Source organism: Theropithecus gelada, chromosome 4 (assembly GCF_003255815.1).
Source record: "Theropithecus gelada isolate Dixy chromosome 4, Tgel_1.0, whole genome shotgun sequence".
Lineage (NCBI taxonomy): Eukaryota > Metazoa > Chordata > Mammalia > Primates > Cercopithecidae > Theropithecus > Theropithecus gelada.
Genome location: NC_037671.1, coordinates 34,414,140 through 34,433,050, shown reverse-complemented (window position 1 = coordinate 34,433,050; position 18,911 = coordinate 34,414,140). Strand labels below are relative to the sequence as shown.

Below are 18,911 nucleotides of genomic sequence, written 5' to 3'. Positions count from 1 at the left end.
GTGTTGTCGCAGCTGTTTTAATTCAATCCCGCGCCCCTGTCCAGCAGGAAACCCCTTAGAGAAAACCCAAATCCTCATCTTGGAGTTTCTCCTTCAGCCAGGGCAGCACTTGGAAGAGGTTGACGTGAAAGTCTCGGGCGTGAGCAGGTACCTGCTTTTGCCGCTTCTGGTTTTTGCAGACATCCACTACTCCCCAGCTGATTACACCAACCTGCAGAGGCAGTGGGGTGCCATGGATCATTCACAGAATTCCTAATCCTGGAAGCATGACTGTTCCTGATTGTGTCTTAGCTGACCTAAAGGAATCAGGCTAGGGACCCAGCTCAGCCTCATTCTTGACACACACAGGCCAGACATGCAGTCCTAAAGTGAGGCAGGCTCTGCCCACCTCGAATTACTAGCCACATGCATTGCGCTTTCCTGCTGTGGGGCCCATGCTGACCACTTGGCATCTCCCCAGATAGGAAAGGGAGGACTCACTTGAATGAAACGACTTCTCTTGTGAACTATCAAGGGGCCGCCAGAATCACCTGCAAGGAGAGGAGAAGCTGTAGGGAAAAGGACTCTTGGCCCTCGGGCACTTGGAGCACAACCAGAGAGCGTTCTCTCACCTCTGCAAGTATTGGGGTCAGCATAGGGACTCACTCCTCCAGTACAAAGGAACCGAGGGGTGACCACCTCCGAGATGTCCTTGACTTTGTCATAGCCTGGGGCATATTGAGCATCTCTCTCACAGCTGCCTTTCTGTAGGGGAGGTGGGAAGCATGGAGAAAGGTAATGAACAGAGGTGGCTTAGGAAGGATTAGGGCCTAGAGTGCCTCCTTAGGATGCCCATTTCTCACCTTATCCCCATTCTTGATGTAGACCTCCTTCCGAGTCAGCTTCTTCTCCTCCTCAGACACAAACAGAGCTTTGATATCCTGTGCAGGGAGCAGCTCTTCCTCTGGACAAATAGACTGCATCACTTCAGCTGCTCCCACCACTGTCATCTCCCTATTGACTTTGTCACTCAGCAGATGTCCCCTAAGCCCTTCCTAGTGCTAGGTTCTGGGCCAGGCATCGTCTCTTCCTATTGCATCTCCCTCTCATGCCTCACTTGTCTCAGTATCTCATCCTCATCCTCCCCCCTAGTGTGTCTTACTCTGTTGCTGGCAAGTGGTAGTTGGAGGAAGCCTCAAAGCTCGAGTTGTTCCCTCGGTGCAGGGGAGACAAATGGGCCTATAAAGGACGGAGAAAGAACAGCAAACTAGGCCTGCTCCTCACCCCAGTCCTCCAGCCTTTCCCAGCCTTACCTCAGGGATCTGGATGCTCTCACCTGATAGTCGGGTCATAATTCAACTTATTCTTGAGCTTGATCAGGGCAACGTCATAGTCATAAAATTCAGGAATTCCTGCTGCTTTTTTCCCGCTAATGTTGTAGTCGGGGTGAAATAGGACTTTTTCTATCTCCAGGTCCCGCTTCTTCCCTTGAAGTAGGAGAATAGGTACCACCTCTTTGTGGGCAGCTTCTTGCCTCTGGCCCCATGTCATTCCTAACTTCAAGTCTTCCCCATCCCTGACTGGTCTGGGGTGCAAGGGATGGGGCTGCATTGCAGATGAGTGGAGTGTGGGATCTGTAGAAAGTGGGAGGTGTTGCCTGGAGGGCGTAGGTGCAGCCCGGGACCTTCAGTTGCATCCTTACCCACGCTGACCTTGATCGAGTGTTCCTTGTCGTCCACAGTAAAACAATGTGCTGCTGTCAGCACAAAGTACTCAGACACCACAGCCCCCATACAGCTCTCATGTCCCTTCGAAGGGCGCTGGGAACAGAACAGTAGAAAGGGAAAACTCAGCTTTCACAAACCACCATCTCTTACGGCCATTTTGCCCTTCCCCTACTCCCATTTCACCTTGACCTCTCCTCCCCCAAGTCCTCACTACTGGGATTCTGTGCTTACAGTGACTGAGATCTTGGCCTGCCATGGTTGCTTGTGGTAATCGGTACCCTTCCTGTGTTCCCAAACCATGCCACAGAGACTCAGAGACTGGCTTTCATCTGGCAGAGAAGGAGAATGTGCTGAAAACTCGGAACACTTCATTCCCAAACGGCAGCAGCCTTTGGGTAGGAGTCTATGGGGGGCAGAGGCCCAAAAGGAGAAAGGGAAAGGCCACAGGTATTTGTTTCCTCATATTAGGAGAAAACTGCTGTGGTGGAGTGAAAAGGGAAAGAACTTGGGATCAAGCTATCAGAGGCCTGGCTGTTTTCAAGCCCAGCCCTGTTGCTAGCTTGCTGCCCCTTGACCTCCTTTGGCCTTTGTTTCCACATGTGTCAAATGTAGGACAATAGAAAGATCTCTGAAGTGCCTAGAGCTCTGTGATTCTAAGGTTAAGAAGCAAACAGTGCCAGGAAACAAGAATAGTGATACTGAGGTAGAGAAGGAGGAATGAAGAAGGCTTTCCAGGCAACTAGAGCTTCAGGGGTAGAGGAAGAATGAATTATTTCAGGGGAAGCTGAGGAGAGTTGCGTTCTTTATTCCCTTGTATCTGCCTACCAATCATTTGGAAGAAAACGTCTTCCAGGTTTTCCATATCCTTGACTTTGAACACATGTTGCTCATTGTCTTTCTTGGAAGCCAAAGCATTGATGTTCACTTGGTCCACCAAAGGTCCAACCCCAAACACATAGACATCTGAGGGAGAAAAAGGAAGGATGACAGTCCAAGCCCTGAGGAAGTAGGGTGCTGGGTCCTAGTCAGGTTACTCACCCAGATAATCCTCCCTCGGGTTTTTGCGATCCTTGCCGATGTATAACAAGTCCCGGATCTCATCAATGACAGTAATTGGGTCCCCGCCCATGTTGTGCAATCCTGCAGAAGAGACGGGACCATGAAGGTAGGAGATAAGATAAATTGGCTAGAGGCAGTGATACACGTGGCAGGGTGAGTAAGTTGAGGAAGGGTTAGAGGTAGTTGATCACAAGGCTTTAGGAATAATTCTTTATGAAGGGTCACAGGAGAGATGAACAGCCAGTTATGAGTCACATTCAGGGCCCCAACCATGGGTATAGTGTTACAAGTGGACTTAAGGGCCACATGCTGGTCTGAGAAGGTGGGGAGGCTGGGACAGGAGAGAGGTCCCTTCTGACCATCGGTCATGAGGATGATGACATGGCGGGTGCGGTTCCAGCCTTCAGGAGGGATGTCCTCTGGCCAACTCATCATGCTGTACACTGCCTGGAGGGCCCTCTTGGTGTTAGTCCCTGACTTCAACTTGTGGTCTGTGGAGAGGGAAGAGAGCATCACCTCACCTGGTCTTCCAAGCCATCTTTTAACCCCAGAGACCAATCTGCAACTGAAATCTCACATCTTTCAACTTTTTAAGTTAATCATCATATGGACTTCCCTTTGACCACAAAGTGGCCCTTCCAGCCCTCAGCAGGTTCCCACTAACCTCCATTGCCCAATGACCCTGCTGTTCAACCTTTGACTACAAAGTGGTCCCCCTGTTGCCCTCCAGGTAGTCTCATGACCCCCTCCACACAACACTCCTGAACCTCCTGACCCCAAAGTGAACCTCCCACCATTCCCTAACCTCTGACCTTCATAATTGATGTCACTGAGCCTCTTCGTGACCCAGTCTGCATTGCTGCTCTCTTTGTCAGACACTTTGACCCAAACTCTGGGGTATGTGGCATATGTCACTAGACCATATCTTGGCTTCACACCATAACTTGCCACCTGTGGGTGAGGAGAACAAGGCGTCATGGCATTGAAAGTAGAATACTGTGATTGGGAGACTTCAGCAACGTTGCTGGGACAGGGAGGCTCTTAGGAAGAGGCTCAAGCACTGAGGTTCATGGAGGAATCAAGTACAAGGGAAGGAGGACAGAATAGGACCTGGAGACTTTCCTGGGGCCCTGTGGTTCAGAGGGGCTGGAATGATCAGGGAGCTAGTCCTGGAAGATCAGCAAGATTCCATTCCCCCAAGTTCAGGGATAGGAGGACTCCACCTTCTCAATTAAGTTGACTAGACACTTTTTGGCTCCTGTGAAGTTGCCGGCCCCAATGCTGTCTGATCCATCTAGCACCAGGTAGATGTTCATGGAGCCTGAAGGGTCTAGGATGATCTTCCGCTTCTGTTGTTCCCCTGCGTGCCAGGAGAGTGACTCAGGCTCCAGCATGAATGATTATCTTGTCCCTTCTCCATTTTCCCCCAGTTCCCTGCCCTGCCTCCCCTCTCTGCCTTCAAACCTGGGCTGTGCCCATCCTCGGCATCGACTCCTTCTATGGTCTCCGTCAGGGAAGACAGGAAAGCTTCGGCCACCTCTTGAGGGGTGTCGTACATGAAGGAGTCTGGGAGAGTCAGAAATGAGGTCAAATGTCTGGGAGTGTCAGGGACACAGTGACCAAAGAGATGGGGGATTGTGGGTTTCCAGGGTAGAAAAGGCTCAGAAGTGAGACAGTTCTAGAGGGAGTTTTAAAAGAAGTGAGGAAAGAGCAGGGTTGAGGTGGGGAGAGAAGACAGTAGGATGCAAGATCAGGATCTGACCTGGGGGTACAGGTCAAGGGTCACCTTGGCAGGAAGGCTCCGTCCCGCTCCAAGAGCCACCTTCCTGACACGTTCGCCGCTGGGAGCCACGCAGGGTAAGCCCCCGACTGCAGTGGTAGGTGACGCTGTCTTCAAGGCGGTACCGGCTGCCCACCTTCCTTGTGCCAATGGGGATGCCTGGGTTGGAGCAGTACCCCGCTGCAGAGGCATGAGACATGGAGGTAAGCGCTGAAGGTTGAGGCCCCGCGGGCAAGGTAGAGAGCAAGAGTTACAGTGTCCGGGGGCAAATGCCCACTCCTCAGGCTAGGCGCTGTCAGGGAGACAGCAATGTTGGGGGAGAGGATGCTTCTCACCTCCGTTGTCACAGATCGCTGTCTGCCCACTCCACCGGCCATTCACTTGGCAGGTGCGATTGGCAGAGCCCCGGAGAGTGAAACCGTCATAGCAGTGGAAAGAGATCTCATCACTCACATTGTAGTAGGGAGACCGGGGCCGGTATTCCCCGTTCTCGAAGTCCTGTGGTCGTGGACAGCGGATTGCTTTGAGAAGTGGGGAGAAGTAGAAGTCATCAAGAGGGAAAGGCTGCCTTAGGTGTTTCCCTTCTGGTCTCAGAGACCAGGTCACTGAGAAACAGAGCATTCCCAGTCCCGCAGAAGCTGCATCTTACCTACTCTTCAACCCATAGGGGTTTCCGCTGCTCCTCCCTCCCCATTGCTGAGTGTTCTCTTGACTTCCAGGGCTGTGTGGAAGCCCAGGGTAAATGCTTACTAAAGGTTAACTCCCCTTTTTTTTCCTTCCTTTCCCTCTACAACCCTAAAACTGCTCCTACTCCTCCTGATCAGCCCACCTTGTCACCCTGCCTAGTCTCATCCTAGTCCTGACCTTGCTGCCACCTGCCCTGTTTCTCCTTTAGGCCACTGCCCACACTCATTGCCCTCAAACCTCTGCACTCTGCCTTCTTGACAGTCTTTTGATCTTGAGTCTGCAGGGTGCTCCAGGACCCCGTGGATCTGCAGGTACGTGTCTGCACAGGATACGGGTAGAAGCCAGAAGGACACACGTACTCCAGTGCCTGGCCCTCTTGGAGAAGTCGGAAGGAGCCACCTTTGATCTCTACCCCCTCCAGAGAGCAGGATCCTTGAGGCTGGGCCGAAGACAATGGAGTGGTGGTCACACCTGAAGAGAAAGGCTGATGAAGCCTGGCCCCAAAAGGCCAAGGAGGGATGCTGGGGACAGCAGGAAGGGAAGGTTACCCTCACTTACCTCCAGACAAGAGGCCCAAGATGAAGGGCATCAGGCAGAGCTGGGGGCTGAGATTGCTCCCCATGGCGTTAGAAGGCAGGAGAGAAGCTGGGCCTGGGGCAGGATGGCGTGTCCTGGCTTGTTTTGCTTGTCTGCTTGGCTCAGTGTCCAAGCTGAAACTCCAGACCTAGACCTGGTCACATTCCCTTCCCCTGCCCCCCACCAGCTCCCGGCCTTTTATGCAATCTGTGTTCTGGCACCTGCAGCTTGCCCCGCCTGTCCTACCCACATCACTTTCCCGGAACATCCAAGCGGGAGGGCCCCGCTGAGCTGCCAGTCAAGGAAAGAGAAACTGCAGAAGTCCCACCCTTTGCTGCCCAAGGTCCAGGACTCTCCCCTTCAGTACCTCCTCTCTGGCCTCAGCTCCTCCCCAACAAGCCCAGACCACCCACTTAGGGACCAGAAATAAGGATCCAGCTCACTCCCCTGTTGCTTGTGTGTTATGGTGCAGAGTCCAGCCACTGTTTGTCCAGTGGGGTCTCTGACCTGCCTTCCTGTGGCTCTTGGAGTCATTCTGGCTTCCCCTTCCCCCGAGGCCAGCCCTACCTGGCCTCCAGATAGAGGCACAGACAGATGTGGAAACCACTGATTTTTATTAATTTCATAACTGGGAAATTCCATATGAAAGTGAAATGAGCATGAGTCAAGTCAACCAGGGGAGGAATTTGGGGACAGGCCAAGGAGCGGGGAGGTGGGGCAGCGAGGCACCCCGCTGGTAAGAGCCCTGAGGATTTCCCAGCTTGTGTGCGCTGCCCCTGGCATCCTAGAGACCCGGATTTACTCAACTAGGAGACGGCATGGGTCACAGGGTCTAAGGGTGGGCATTCAGAGGTAGAAGATGGAGGGGGGGCAGATTCTAACAGGACAGCAGAGGGCTCAGTGGCCATGACTAAAGGGGTAAAAAATTCAGGACATCCCCCAGGTGCTGCCTCAGCCAGGGCTGCATGCGGAAGAGATTGATGTGAAAGTCTCGTGGCGGCGGGACCTTGCTACGAGGGGCCCTTTTGCGGGAGTTTTTGTCAGCAGAGCCAAGGCAGGGGTTGTAAAGACCCCAGCTCACCAGACCCACCTGGAGAAAAGGAGAGAACTGGCTGGGAGGCTGCCACAGCTCCAGCTGTAAGCCCCAACCTCCCTAGATCCCTCAGAGGCCTCCGTCATCCCCCCAACAAGGCTGACATCCTGTAACCCCTGGGTCCTGCAAGCTTCCACCTTCTCACCTGAAAAAACCTGAATCTCCGCTCAAGGAAAACTGCTCCCCCAGATTCTCCTGCCAGCAAAAGGTGACAGGAGACAGTGTCATACAGGGCAGTGGACTGGTGTTCTGGCATGCACGCCGGCCACAGAGACACAGGTGGCCTTCCCCTTTGGGAATCCAGGCATGGTGAGGGACTCACCCTTGCAGGGACTCTCATCCTCCTGGGTCCCACTGCATAGAAACTGGTCTGTCACCACCTGCCTGACATCTGTCAAGTTGGGGAACATGGTTTTTTCTTGGGAGACGACCTCGGCACAGCTTGTCCACTGCCGTAGGGGTGGAACCAGAGAGAAGGGAAGAATAAGCAGACTTGATTGAGTGCAATGGCTCACGCCTGTAATCCCAGCACTTTGGGAGGCTGAGGTGGGCGAATCACTTGAGGTCAGGAGTTCAAGACCATCCTGGCCAACATGGCGGAATCCTGTCTCTACTAAAAATACAAAAATTAGCTGCATGTGGTGGCAAGCACCTATAATCCCAGCTACTTGGGAGGCCGAGGTAGGAGAATCACTTGAATCTGGGAGGCAGAAGTCGCAGTGAGCCAAGATCGTGCCACTGCACTCCAGTGTGGGAGACAGAGCAAGATTCCATCTCAACAACATCAAAAGAATAAGCAGACTCAGGGACAACTAGCAGGTTTGTGAGACTTGGGAGGAGGGGTGACCCACATCAGAGAGAGAAAGCAGCCAGAGCTGGAGAAGGAAGAGAGAGATTCTGCGAGCTGTCACAGGGGGATCCCAGCATCCCCAACCTGAGACCCTCACCTCCACTCCCATCTTAAGGTTAATGTTCAGTTTGCTCCCATTCAAGGCGACAAAATGAGCAGGAACACTCTGTTTGTTCAGCAGTTCATGCTCTATAGTCAAGAGAAGAGGATATTGGTGCTGGTCCTTTTACCCAGAATCCAGATTCCTGGCTTGGGGACTGCAGCCTAGTCCTTGTTATCACCCCTAAACCCCGGCCCCAGCTCTCAAGCACCATAAGTCCCAGCACTCACCATGGTCCCTACAGGTGCTGCCTTGAGGTCTCCGCAGAGCCAGATTGGCCTCCATGGTGCAGGGAAGGCAGATGGGCCTGGGGAGAAGAGCAAGAGTCACACCAGCCTGTCCCCAGTATCTCTTCCAGGGCTCTCCAGAGCACTCTCCCCTGGAGGGCACCCTCCCATCCCAGATTCCAGGCACCTGGCATGGGTGGACATCTTTACTTTCTGGGCCAGCTTCAGCAGGGCGATGTCATCACCGTAGAACTCCAGGATTCCCTGGTTCTTTTTGGCAAAGACATCAAATCCTGGGGAAATCACTGCCTTCTCAATAAGGAATTCTTTGCCCCACTGGGATTTGGGGTCTCCTGGAAATGATATGCCAGATTAGGCTAGACCAGGGCTCCTGCAGGGGCCAGAGGCTGGGTCAGGTGGTGGGATCTGTGGCTTCAGGATCGGGAGCCTGGTGCATCCCCTGCCTTACCCACATTGACCCTCCATAGGGAGTGGTCGTTGCCATCGCGGAAGCAGTGAGCCGCTGTCAGGACCCATTGGTCGGAGATGAGGGCTCCCCGGCAGGTCTCTTGGCTCTTGGGCTACGGGGGGAACAGGTGATCTTCAGGGATTGCAGTATCTCTGGCCCATGGCCACTTTCACCTCTGGAATCCAAGCCCCGCCCCTCCTTCCTGGTACCTTAATAGTGACATGCCAGGGTGTCCTCTCTTGGTCAGAGGCGTTTGCTGACATGTTCCCCACCCCGCAGATGGTGTCTGTGAGCTTGGAGACATCTGTGGGTGTGAGGATCAGATGGGGAAGGAAGCAAATGAAGGGCACTGTGTCTAGCTTCCCAACATGGGCTTCTGACGGGCTCCTCACCATCCTCCCTACACCAGGGAGGGCAACGCTCACTCACCCAGCATATGTTCAAAGACCTGGTGCAGAGCCTTTGTGTCCTGCAGAATGAAGGCATGCCTCTCGCCATCCTTCTTGGACCCCAGCTCATTCAGTTCTCTCCAGTCCACATCCAGCTTGCCCACCCCGATGGCATAGATGTCTGTTGGGGAAGAAGGAAATCACCAGACTCCTGTGGCTTTGGGGCTACCCCATGAGACAGGAGGCTGCCATCTGAAACTCACTGTGTCCAACCAAGACCTACATAAGCTGGACCCCTGCGTCCTCCCCACTGCTACCTGTCTGCCCTCATTTCCTGCCACTGCCTGCCCTTCACTCTCCTGTAGCACACAGCCTCTTTGAAGTTTATCAAATCCTTAGGCGTAGTCACACCTCAGGCCCTTGGCCCCAGCTATGCCTCTGCCTAGTTCACTCCTCCCCCAGACTTCCACATAGCTCACTTTCGTACCTTTTTAAGTCTTGGCTCAAATGTCACCTTCTCAGTGAGGCCTTCCCTGGTCTTCCTGTCTAAAACTGCAATGCCCCAGACACTTTCATCCCCACTTTGGGAGGTAAAGTGGGAGGATCCCTTGAAGCCAGAAGTTTGAGACCAGCCTGGGCAACATGACAAGACCTCTTAGCTTGTGTCACCTACCACCTGCTGGGTTCTATGGTTTTCTTATCCTGTTTATTGCCTATAATGGTAGAATTGTGTCCCCCAGAAAGATGTGTTCAAATCCTAACCCTTAGTATCTGTGACCTTATTTGGAAAAAGGGTATTTGCAGATGTAATCAAGTTAAGATTGAGTCATACTGGATTAGGGTGAGCTCTAGTCCAATGACTGGGGTCCTTATAAGAAGAGGTAAGCCAGGCCAGGCGCAGTGGCTCATGCCTGTAATCCCAGCACTTTAGGAGGCTGAGGTGGGCGGATCATGAGGTCAGGAGATCGAGACCATCCTGGATAACTGGGTGAAACCCTATCTCCACTAAAAATAATAATAATAAAAACAAGAAAAAGTAAGCCGGGGCCAGGCGTGGTGGCTCACACCTGCAATGACCAGGAGGCGGTGGTTGCTGTGAGCCGAGATCAATCGTGCCATTGCACTTCAGCCTGGGCAACAAGAGCGAAACTTCATTTCAAAAAAAGAAGAAGAAGAAGAAGTGAGCCAGGCGCGGTGGCTCACGCCTGTAATCCCAGCACTTTGGGAGGCTGAGGCAGGCAGATCACGAGGTCAGGAGTTCGAGACCAGCCTGATCAACATAGTGAAATCCCGTCTCTACTAAAAATACAAAGATTAGCTGGGCATGCTGGCACATGCCTGTAATCCCAGCTACTCAGGAGGCTGAGGCAGGAGAATCGCTTGAACCTGGGAGGCAGAGGTTGCAGTGAGCCGAGATTGCACCACTGCACTCCAGGCTGGGCAACAGAGCAAGACACCATCTCAAAAAAAAAAAAAAAAAAAAAGTGAATTGACTGGCCATGGTGGTGACTCATGCCTGTAATCCCAGCAGCTTTTGAGGCTAAGGCAGGCAGATCGCTTTGAGGCCAGGAGTTCAAGACCAGTCTAGCCAACATGGCGAGACCATGTCTCTACTAAAAATACAAAAATTAGCTGGGCATGGTGGCACATGCCTGTAATCCCAGCTTCTCGGGAGACTGAGGCATAAGAATCTCTTGAACCCAGGAGGCAGAGGTTACAGTGAGCTGGGATCTCGCCACTGCACTGCAGCCTGGGCTCCTGGGTGACAGAGCGAGGCTCTGTCTCAAACAAATGAACAAAACAAGAAGAAGAAGGGAATTTGGACACAAAGACACAGGCAGTGGGTCTCCTATCTATATAAGAGAACAGCATGTAACGACACAGAGGTGCACACAGAAAAGAAGGCGAGTTGAAGACAGAGGCAGAGAATGGGTTTATGCTGCCGCAAGCCAAGGCACGGTTGGAGCCAACGGCAGCCAGAAAAGCCAGGAAAGAATTCTTCCCAAGAGCCTTCCAAGGAAGCACGGCCCTGCAACACCTCGATCTCAGACTTCTAACCTCCAGAACTGTAAGAAAAAGAAATTCTGTGTTCTAAGCCACCCAGGTTTGTAGTACTTTGGTAAGTATTTTTAAATGACTGAATGAATAGAAAGAACTCAGAACATAACATGGAAACAAAACCTCAGATGTGGTCTTCCTCTGTAAAAGGTAGCATCTGGGTGAAAGGCCTAAAGCCAAGTCCTCCCACTGGAGGCCCTGGACCCACGCAGCAGGCCGCGCCTGTTCTCTGACTGTGGTGCCAGTCGGAGCTGCCCTCAGGCAGATCACAGAGTCTGCTCCTCTCTCAGCCTTTGCAACCCTTGTGGCGCATTTTTGCTCTCAGAGAGCCCTGCGTTGTGTGTAAAAGCAAGGTGCTTAGGTAGACCAAGAGATCTTCATCCAGGAGGCAATCTGGCAATGGCCCAGAGAGAAACAGGTACAGTTGGAGCTAGAAAATGATCATGCCTTGTGCGTTTTCTTTGACTATTTTCATTTGGTTTCCTACTTATTTTCAATAAAACGTTTTTGTAGCATTTGTCCCAGTGACGTAACCTTGGCCCAGTGATGCTAAGGAGGAAGGGAGTGGGCTTTAAATTTTGTCTTCCTTGGGCCGGAGTTTTAAAGAGGAATCAGCTTACCCCCAGGGCCAGGTGAGCTGGGAGGGAGCAGTGTGAATGGAAAGGAGAGGAGCTAAGGGGAAGATGAAATGTTGGGGCTCAAAACCGGTTGCCCTCCCTGTCTGAGCATCTCTCTCTGAAATTACTTTCTGATCAAAGGTCAGTGCAATTTGTGTTTAGTCTGAACCTGAAGAATTGTTCCTTTAGAGGCTGCAACTGCCAAAGCCTTAGTTAGCCAGCTGTGCTGCTGAAAGAGAAACCACCAGGGATATTCCCTAGAGGAAATCGAGGTCTCTTCTTCCTGGAAAGTTTCCTGAAACATGAGATACTGATGATGGTGATGATGATGATGATAACGACGACAGTCACAGTCATGGCTAACATATGCTGGGCATTTTTCTGTGCCAGGCAGGCAGTGTTTCTCTGAGCATCTTCCCCTGTCAGCTTGTGAGCTGGGTCCTAGTACTATTCCCCTTTCGCAGATGAAGAAACTGCCCATGGCCACAGCCCACTGAAGATGAAACCAAGATTCTCTGTCTAAAGCTGTTGATTAAAAATATTAAAGGCCAGGCGCCGTGGCTCACACCTGTAATCCCAGCACTTTGGGAGGCCGAAGCGGGCGGATCATGAGGTCAGGAGATCCAGACCATCCTGGCTGACACGGTGAAACCCCATCTCTACTAAAAATACAAAAAAAAAAAAAAAAAGGGCCGGGCACGGTGGCTCAAGCCTGTAATCCCAGCACTTTGGGAGGCTGAGACGGGCAGATCACGAGGTCAGGAGATCGAGACCATCCTGGCTAACACGGTGAAACCCCATCTCTACTAAAAAATACAAAAAACTAGCCAGGCGAGGTGGCAGGCGCCTGTAGTCCCAGCTACTCGGGAGGCTGAGGCAGGAGAATGGCGTAAACCCGGGAGGCAGAGCTTGCAGTGAGCTGAGATCCGGCCACTGCACTCCAGCCTGGGCGACAGAGCGAGACTCTGTCTCCAAAAAAAAAAAAAAAAAAATTAGCAGGGCATGGTGGCAGGCGCCTGTAGTCCCAGCTACTCTGGAGGGTGAGGCAGGAGAATGGCGTGAACCTGGGAGGCAGAGCTTGCAGTGAGCCGAGATTGCGCCACTGCACTCCAGCCTGGGCCACAGAGCGAGACTCCGTCTCTAAATAAATAAATAAATAAAAATAACAATAATTTAAAAATTAAAAATTGGCTGGGCACAGTGGCTCACGCCTGTCTATAATCCCAGCATCTTGGGAGGCCAAGGCAGGCAGATCACTTGAGGCCAGGGGTTTGAGACCAGACTGGCCAATATGGTGAAACTCCGCCTCTACTAAAAATACAAAAATGAGCCGGGCATGGTGGCACACACCTGTAATCCCAGCTACTCTGGAGGCTGAGGCAGTAGAATCACTTGAAGTCAGGAGGTGGAGGTTGCAGTGAGTTGAGATCCAGTCACTGCACTCCAGCCTGGGCAACACAGCAAGATTCTGTCTCAAAACAAAAAATTAAAAATTAATTTTAAACAATTTGTAAAGATGGGCTGAGCATAGTGGCTCATACCTGTAATCCTAGCACTTTGGGAGGCTGAGTTGAGAGGATCGCTTGAGCCCAGGAGTTTGAGGTTGCAGTGAGCTATGATTGCACCACTGCACTCCATGGGTGGACATCTTTACTTTCTGGACCAGCTTCTGGGCCAGCATGGGTGGACATATTTCCAGGAATATACCCTGAGTGACAGTGAGACACTGTCTAAAAAAAAAAAAAAGAAGAAGAAGAAGATAAGGTTGAGACCATGGGCAGTAGTTTGACTCCAGACTCTTCAACATGATACTCAGTTGCCTTTGTACAGAACGATGCAGAAATAAAACCGTGTGGCTCTGGACCAGAGCTAAGATGCTGGGATCCCTGGCTGAAGATATCGTGACCTCTGCAGGAGCAGCACAAATGTGGTGGCAGTGGCAGGGGCTCACCCAGATAGTCATTCCTCTTCTGGTTGATATTCAGGATCTCTCTGATTTGGTCAACAGCTGTTTTGGGAGAGCCACCCATATTGGACTTTCCTAGAACAAAGAGAATAAAGACTTCTTCTAGGTAATATCAGGATTTCCCAGGGCCCTGGAAGAGTAGGAAAACATTTAGCCTGGGAACCTCAACACTTACACTGCCTATAAGAGCTTCAAAGTATACTTTTAGACTGGGCATGGTGACTCATGCCTGTAATCCTAGCACTTTGGGAGACCGAAACAGGTGGATTGCCTGAGCTCAGGAGTTCGAGAGCAGCCTGGGCAACATGGCAACACCCTGTCTCTACTAAAACTGCAAAAAATTAGCGAGGTGTGGCCAGGCACGGTGACTCATGCGTGTAATCCCATCGCTTTGGGAGGCCAAGGCAGGCGGTCACCTGAGGTCGGGAGTTTGAGACCAGCTTGACCAACATGGAGAAACCATGCTTATACTAAAAATACAAAATTAGCCAGGTGTGGTGGCACATGCCTGTAACCTCAGCTACTCCAGACACTGAGGCAGGAGAATCGTTTGAACCCGGGAGGCGGAGGTTGCAGTGAGCCAAGATCACGCCATTGCACTCCAGCCTGGGCAACAAGAGTGAAACTCCGTCTCAAAAAAAAAAAAAAAATTAGCCAGGCGTGTGACAAACACCTGTAGTCCCAGCTACTCTGGAGGCTGAGGCACGATAATTGCTTGAGCCCGGGAGGCAGAGGTTGCAGTGAGCCAAGATCACACCACTGTAGTCCAGCCTGGGTAACAGAGTGAAACCCTGTCTCAAAAAAAAAAAAAAAAAAGTGTATATATATATATATATATATAGTTTTACTGAAATTTTCTACATTCCAGGCACTGGACCAGGTGCTTCCTATACTTTATCTCATTTAATTCTCATGAAACCCCAGGAAGAGTCGGTATTCTCATCTTATAAACTAAGTACTGGAGGAACTGTGTAATTTGGATAATATCAAGAAGCAAATGACGAGGCCAGATCCACTACAGACTGTTCCTTGCATCCGTGTCCCTCGACATTCCTGCTCGAGAGCCACGTTTCCTCACCTATCTCCAAGTTACCTCCCAGAGGGTAACAAGAGCTAACACAAAGCACTTTGGCACAGGCAACTTAAATAGCTTTCCATAAAAATTGTGTAAGGAAAGGAGGACAGCTATCATGATCATCGTTGCTGTCGTCGTGGTTACAGTCATCATCATCAACACTAATTCTATTTTTTTTTAATTTAATTTAATTTTATTTTGAGACAATGGAGGGTCTCGGTCTGTTGTCCAGGCTGGAGTGCAGTGGCATGATCTTGGCTCACTGCAACCTCTGCCTCCCGGGTTCAAGCGATTCTCCTGCCTCAGCCTCCCAAGTAACTGGGATTACAGGCATGTGCCACCACACCCAGCTAATGGTTTTGTATTGTTAGTACAGACGGGGTTTCACCATGTTGACCCCTCTGATCTCAAACTCCTGACCTCAAGTGATCCACCCACTTTGGCCTCCCAAAGTGCTGACCACACCCGGCCCTATTTTATAAATAAGAAACTGGGCCAGGTGTGATGGCTCATACCTGTAATCTCAGCACTTTGGGAGGCTGAGGCAGGAGAATTGCTTGAAGCCAGGAGTTTGAGACCAGCTGGGCAACAAAGCAAGGCCCCATCTCTAAAAACAAAAAACCAGGGCCCAAAGTGTCAGGCAGAGGGAGAATCAGAACTCAGGGCTTCTGACCCCATATTGTTGCCCCTTCCACTATTCCAGACACACTCAGAGACCATGATACCCACCATCTGTCAGAAGGATGATGGCATGTCGGATTTCCTGCCAGGCCATCGTTTTCATGCCAAGGAGTTGCATTTGATTGTTCATCATGAGATAGACACTGTTTAGGGCTGCATAGGTGTTAGTCCCAGTTCCATTTTCATGATCTGGAATATGACAAAAGAAAGGACTCTCTTAGAAACTTCCCACCTACCACCAAGGGATAGGGGATCACTCTATTCCCCCAATTATTGGAAATGCAATTTTTTTTCTTTTTTTTTTTTTTTTTGAGACAGAGTCTCACTCTGCCACCCAGGCTGGAGTGTAGTGGCGTGATCTTGGCTCACTGCAACCTCCGCCTCCCCAGTTCAAGCGATTCTCGTGCCTCAGCCTCCCAAGTAGCTGGGATTATAGGCACTGACCACCATACCCAGCTAATTGTTTGTATTTTTAGTAGAGATGGGGTTTCACTATGTTGGCCAAGCTGGTTTCCTGACCTCAAGTGATCTGCCCATCTCAGCCTCCCAAAGTGCTGGGATTACGGGCATGAGCCACCACACCCGGCCTGGAAATGCAATTTATCAATTGCTTTGATAAACTCAGACATTTGCCATTCAGATAGAGATTTGGCATCTTTGCTTGTTCAAACATTAAAAGCCTTTCCACCTTAGAGATGTTCATTGCATAGGGCCGGGCAAGGTGGCTCACACCTGTAATCCCAGCGCTTTGGGAGGCTGAGGCCAGCGGATCACGAAGTCAGGATCACGAGACCAGCCTGACCAACACAGTGAAACTCCGTCTCTACTAAAAATACAAAAAATTAGCCAGGCGTGGTGGCAGGTGCCTGAAATGTCAGCTGCTCGGGAGGCTGAGGCAGGAGAATCACTTGAACCCGGGAGGCGGAGGTTGCAGTGAGCCGAGATCGTGCCACTGCACTCAAGCCTGGGTGACAGTGCGAGACTCCATCTCAAAAAAAAAAAGAAATGTTCATTGCATAACCCCAATTCAAGACCACACTAAAGTCCCAAGATTCAAAGATGAGGTTTCCAAAACCTTGAGAGGCTTCAGCCATTTGCTAAGTGCCAGCAGGCAGCTTTACATGGCGTATGGGTGGCTAATGACATGGGGAGATGGCAATGTGCAGCCATGCAAACCAGACAGTGTGGTTTTGGCAACTGGAAGGAACTGAAGACCTGCACAGTGTCTTTGGACCTGCAGCACCTTAGAATGAGCTATGAACTGGGGACAGCTGGGCTCCCCCATCATAACCCTGGACGTTGAAACTACCCCAGACTTGTGGGACTCAGGTGCCACCAAGAGGCCTCACTCTCTTTCTAACTCATCCAGAATTTGTTTGCAGGCCCTGAGAGGGTCCATCTTCTCCTCTCCCATCGCCATCATGTGATGACACCCGTACCTTTGTATTTGGCATTTTCCAGGCTGCTGATCACCTCAGTTATATCCCGGGAGTTGACGTTCAGGACAGACATGAGGACTTTGGGCTCTGAGGCAAAGGTGATAATGGCAACACTCACATTGATCTCAAAGCTGAAGATCTGTGTGGGGCAAGTGAGAGGCAGTGTAAAGGGCCCTGAAGTCAAAGGGGAGATGGTAAGAGAGCAAGCAAAGAGCTCTGGAGGAAGCAGAGAAACTAGAGTGAGACCGACAGAGGCGAGGCTAGGACCAGTGGAGACACTAGGAAATGGCTGTTAGGAAGAAGCTATGGGCCAGGCGCGGTAGCTTATGCCTGAATCCCAATACTTTAGGCAGGTGGATCACCTGAGGTCAGGGGTTCGAGACCAGCCTGACCAACATGGCAAAACCCCATCTCTACTAAAAATACAAAAATTAGCCTGGTATGGTGGCAGGCACCTATAGTCCCAGCTACTCAGGAGGCTGAGGCAGGAGAATCACTTGAACTCAGAGGCAGAGGTTGCAGTGAGCCAAGATCACGCCACTGTACTCCAACCTGGGTGACAGAGAAAAACTATCTCAGAAAAAAAAAAAAAAAAAGTAACCTCTGTTGAGCATCTTTCTCTTTGACAGACTCTCTCCTCATTTAATCTTCACTCAACCCTGTGAGGGGGCATCATGGCCCCTATTTTATGGATAAGGAAATTGAGGCATGGTGCCTCGTCCCCCTCCCCCCATCACATCATGAGGAGGAGGTGGAAGTGGGATCTGAACCTGTCACATGACTCTCAGTCACTGCTCAAACTTGTATGTGTTGCTGCCTCACAGTGCAACAAGTTACTTAATTTTGAGTCCCAAGAGAGCACAGAAACTGCCCTCTTTAAAATGTAGGTGGGAGGGAAAACCATTTATAATATTACATGAAGTATTGTGAAAAGCATAATTACAAAACAAAGTTCTGGTGAGGAACTTAAACCAGTGGCTTCCAAACTTCTATCATATATATTTTATTTTATTTATTTTATTTTTTTTGAGACGGAGTTTCGCTCTAGTTGCCCAGGCTGGAGTGCAATGGCACGATTTCAGTTCACTGCAACTCCACCTCCCGGATCCAAGCGATTCTCCTGCCTCAGCCTCCCAAGTAGCTGGGTTACAGGCGTGCACCATCACATGTGGCTAATTTTGTATTTTTAGTATAGACGGGGTTTCACCATGTTGGTCAGGCTGATCTCAAACTCCTGACCTCAAGTGATCCACCCGCCTCAGCCTCCCAAAGTGTTGGGATTACAGGCACTAGCCACCACACCTGGTCTATCACACACATTTTAAAGCCTGCACAAAATGTTGAAGTTTTCTTGTTTGTTTGTTTTTTTTTGAGACAGAGTCTCGCTCTGTCGCCCAGGCTGGAGTGCAGTGGCCGGATCTCAGCTCACTGCAAGCTCCGCCTCCCGGGTTCACGCCATTCTCCTGCCTCAGCCTCCTGAGTAGCTGGGACTACAGGCGCCCGCCACCTCGCCCGGCTAGTTTTTTTTTGTTTTTTTGTTTTTTTTTTTTGAGACGGAGTCTTGCTCTGCCGCCCAGGCTGGAGTACAGTGGCCGGATCTCAGCTCACTGCAAGTTCCGCCTCCCGGGTTCACGCCATTCTCCTGCCTCAGCCTCCCAACTAGCTGGGACTACAGGCGCCTGCCACCTCGCCTGGCTAGTTTTTTGTATTTTTAGTAGAGACGGGGTTTCACCGTGTTAGCCAGGATGGTCTCGATCTCCTCACCTCGTGATCCGCCCATCTCGGCCTCCCAAAGTGCTGGGATTACAGGCTTGAGCCACCGCGCCCGGCCTAGTTTTTTGTATTTTTTAGTAGAGACGGGGTTTCACCAGGTTAGCCAGGATGGTCTCGATCTCCTGACCTCGTGATCTGCCCGTCTCGGCCTCCCAAAGTGCTGGGATTACAGGCTTGAGCCACCGTGCCTGGCCATAGTGTTGAAGTTTTAAGAGGAAATTATTAAATGTTAAATTATTAATCTGATTTAAATTATTCCACAGGGGCACCAGTATTTTTCTCTTCACTCCTGTGTGTTATCTCACTACCTTTCTGTGGAGACCACTGTTTTAGATGATGAATTCCTGGAAAGCAAGACCTCAGGCT

General features: G+C 51.0%; 2 protein-coding genes across 5 annotated transcripts in view; both read right to left on the bottom strand.

The window, feature by feature from the left end:
* Window position 1: 1 nt before the first annotated feature.
* Window positions 2-6,024, bottom strand: CFB (complement factor B). Of its 2 annotated transcripts, none has more exons than XM_025381575.1 (18): window positions 5,791-6,024; window positions 5,470-5,703; window positions 4,881-5,066; window positions 4,552-4,725; window positions 4,230-4,331; window positions 3,989-4,125; window positions 3,578-3,716; window positions 3,125-3,256; window positions 2,745-2,846; window positions 2,532-2,669; window positions 1,938-2,035; window positions 1,674-1,799; window positions 1,316-1,461; window positions 1,142-1,218; window positions 843-943; window positions 612-744; window positions 481-530; window positions 2-211 (listed from the first exon to the last, which is right to left on the bottom strand). In XM_025381575.1, the coding sequence occupies exons 1-18, from the start codon at window positions 5,852-5,854 to the stop codon at window positions 56-58; spliced, it is 2,295 nt and encodes a 764-aa protein (XP_025237360.1). In that variant the 5' UTR covers window positions 5,855-6,024; the 3' UTR covers window positions 2-55. The 2 variants fall into 2 exon arrangements, with proteins under 2 accessions (XP_025237360.1, XP_025237359.1); XM_025381574.1 differs by having other exon boundaries at window positions 1,316-1,466; window positions 1,682-1,799.
* Window positions 6,025-6,403: 379 nt separating this feature from the next.
* C2 (complement C2) overlaps window positions 6,404-18,911 on the bottom strand; it is a 48,158-nt gene continuing 35,650 nt past the window's right edge. For all 3 annotated transcript variants that reach the window (XM_025381573.1, XM_025381571.1, XM_025381572.1), the window contains 12 exons: window positions 16,773-16,911; window positions 15,382-15,522; window positions 13,563-13,652; window positions 8,977-9,117; window positions 8,757-8,851; window positions 8,548-8,659; window positions 8,266-8,431; window positions 8,082-8,158; window positions 7,849-7,940; window positions 7,224-7,350; window positions 7,047-7,096; window positions 6,404-6,898 (listed from right to left, as the gene is read on the bottom strand). In XM_025381573.1, the coding sequence (XP_025237358.1) occupies window positions 6,719-6,898; window positions 7,047-7,096; window positions 7,224-7,350; window positions 7,849-7,940; window positions 8,082-8,158; window positions 8,266-8,431; window positions 8,548-8,659; window positions 8,757-8,851; window positions 8,977-9,117; window positions 13,563-13,652; window positions 15,382-15,522; window positions 16,773-16,911 (1,410 nt within the window). In that variant the 3' untranslated portion in view covers window positions 6,404-6,718. The remainder of the gene's footprint in view (window positions 6,899-7,046; window positions 7,097-7,223; window positions 7,351-7,848; window positions 7,941-8,081; window positions 8,159-8,265; window positions 8,432-8,547; window positions 8,660-8,756; window positions 8,852-8,976; window positions 9,118-13,562; window positions 13,653-15,381; window positions 15,523-16,772; window positions 16,912-18,911) is intronic.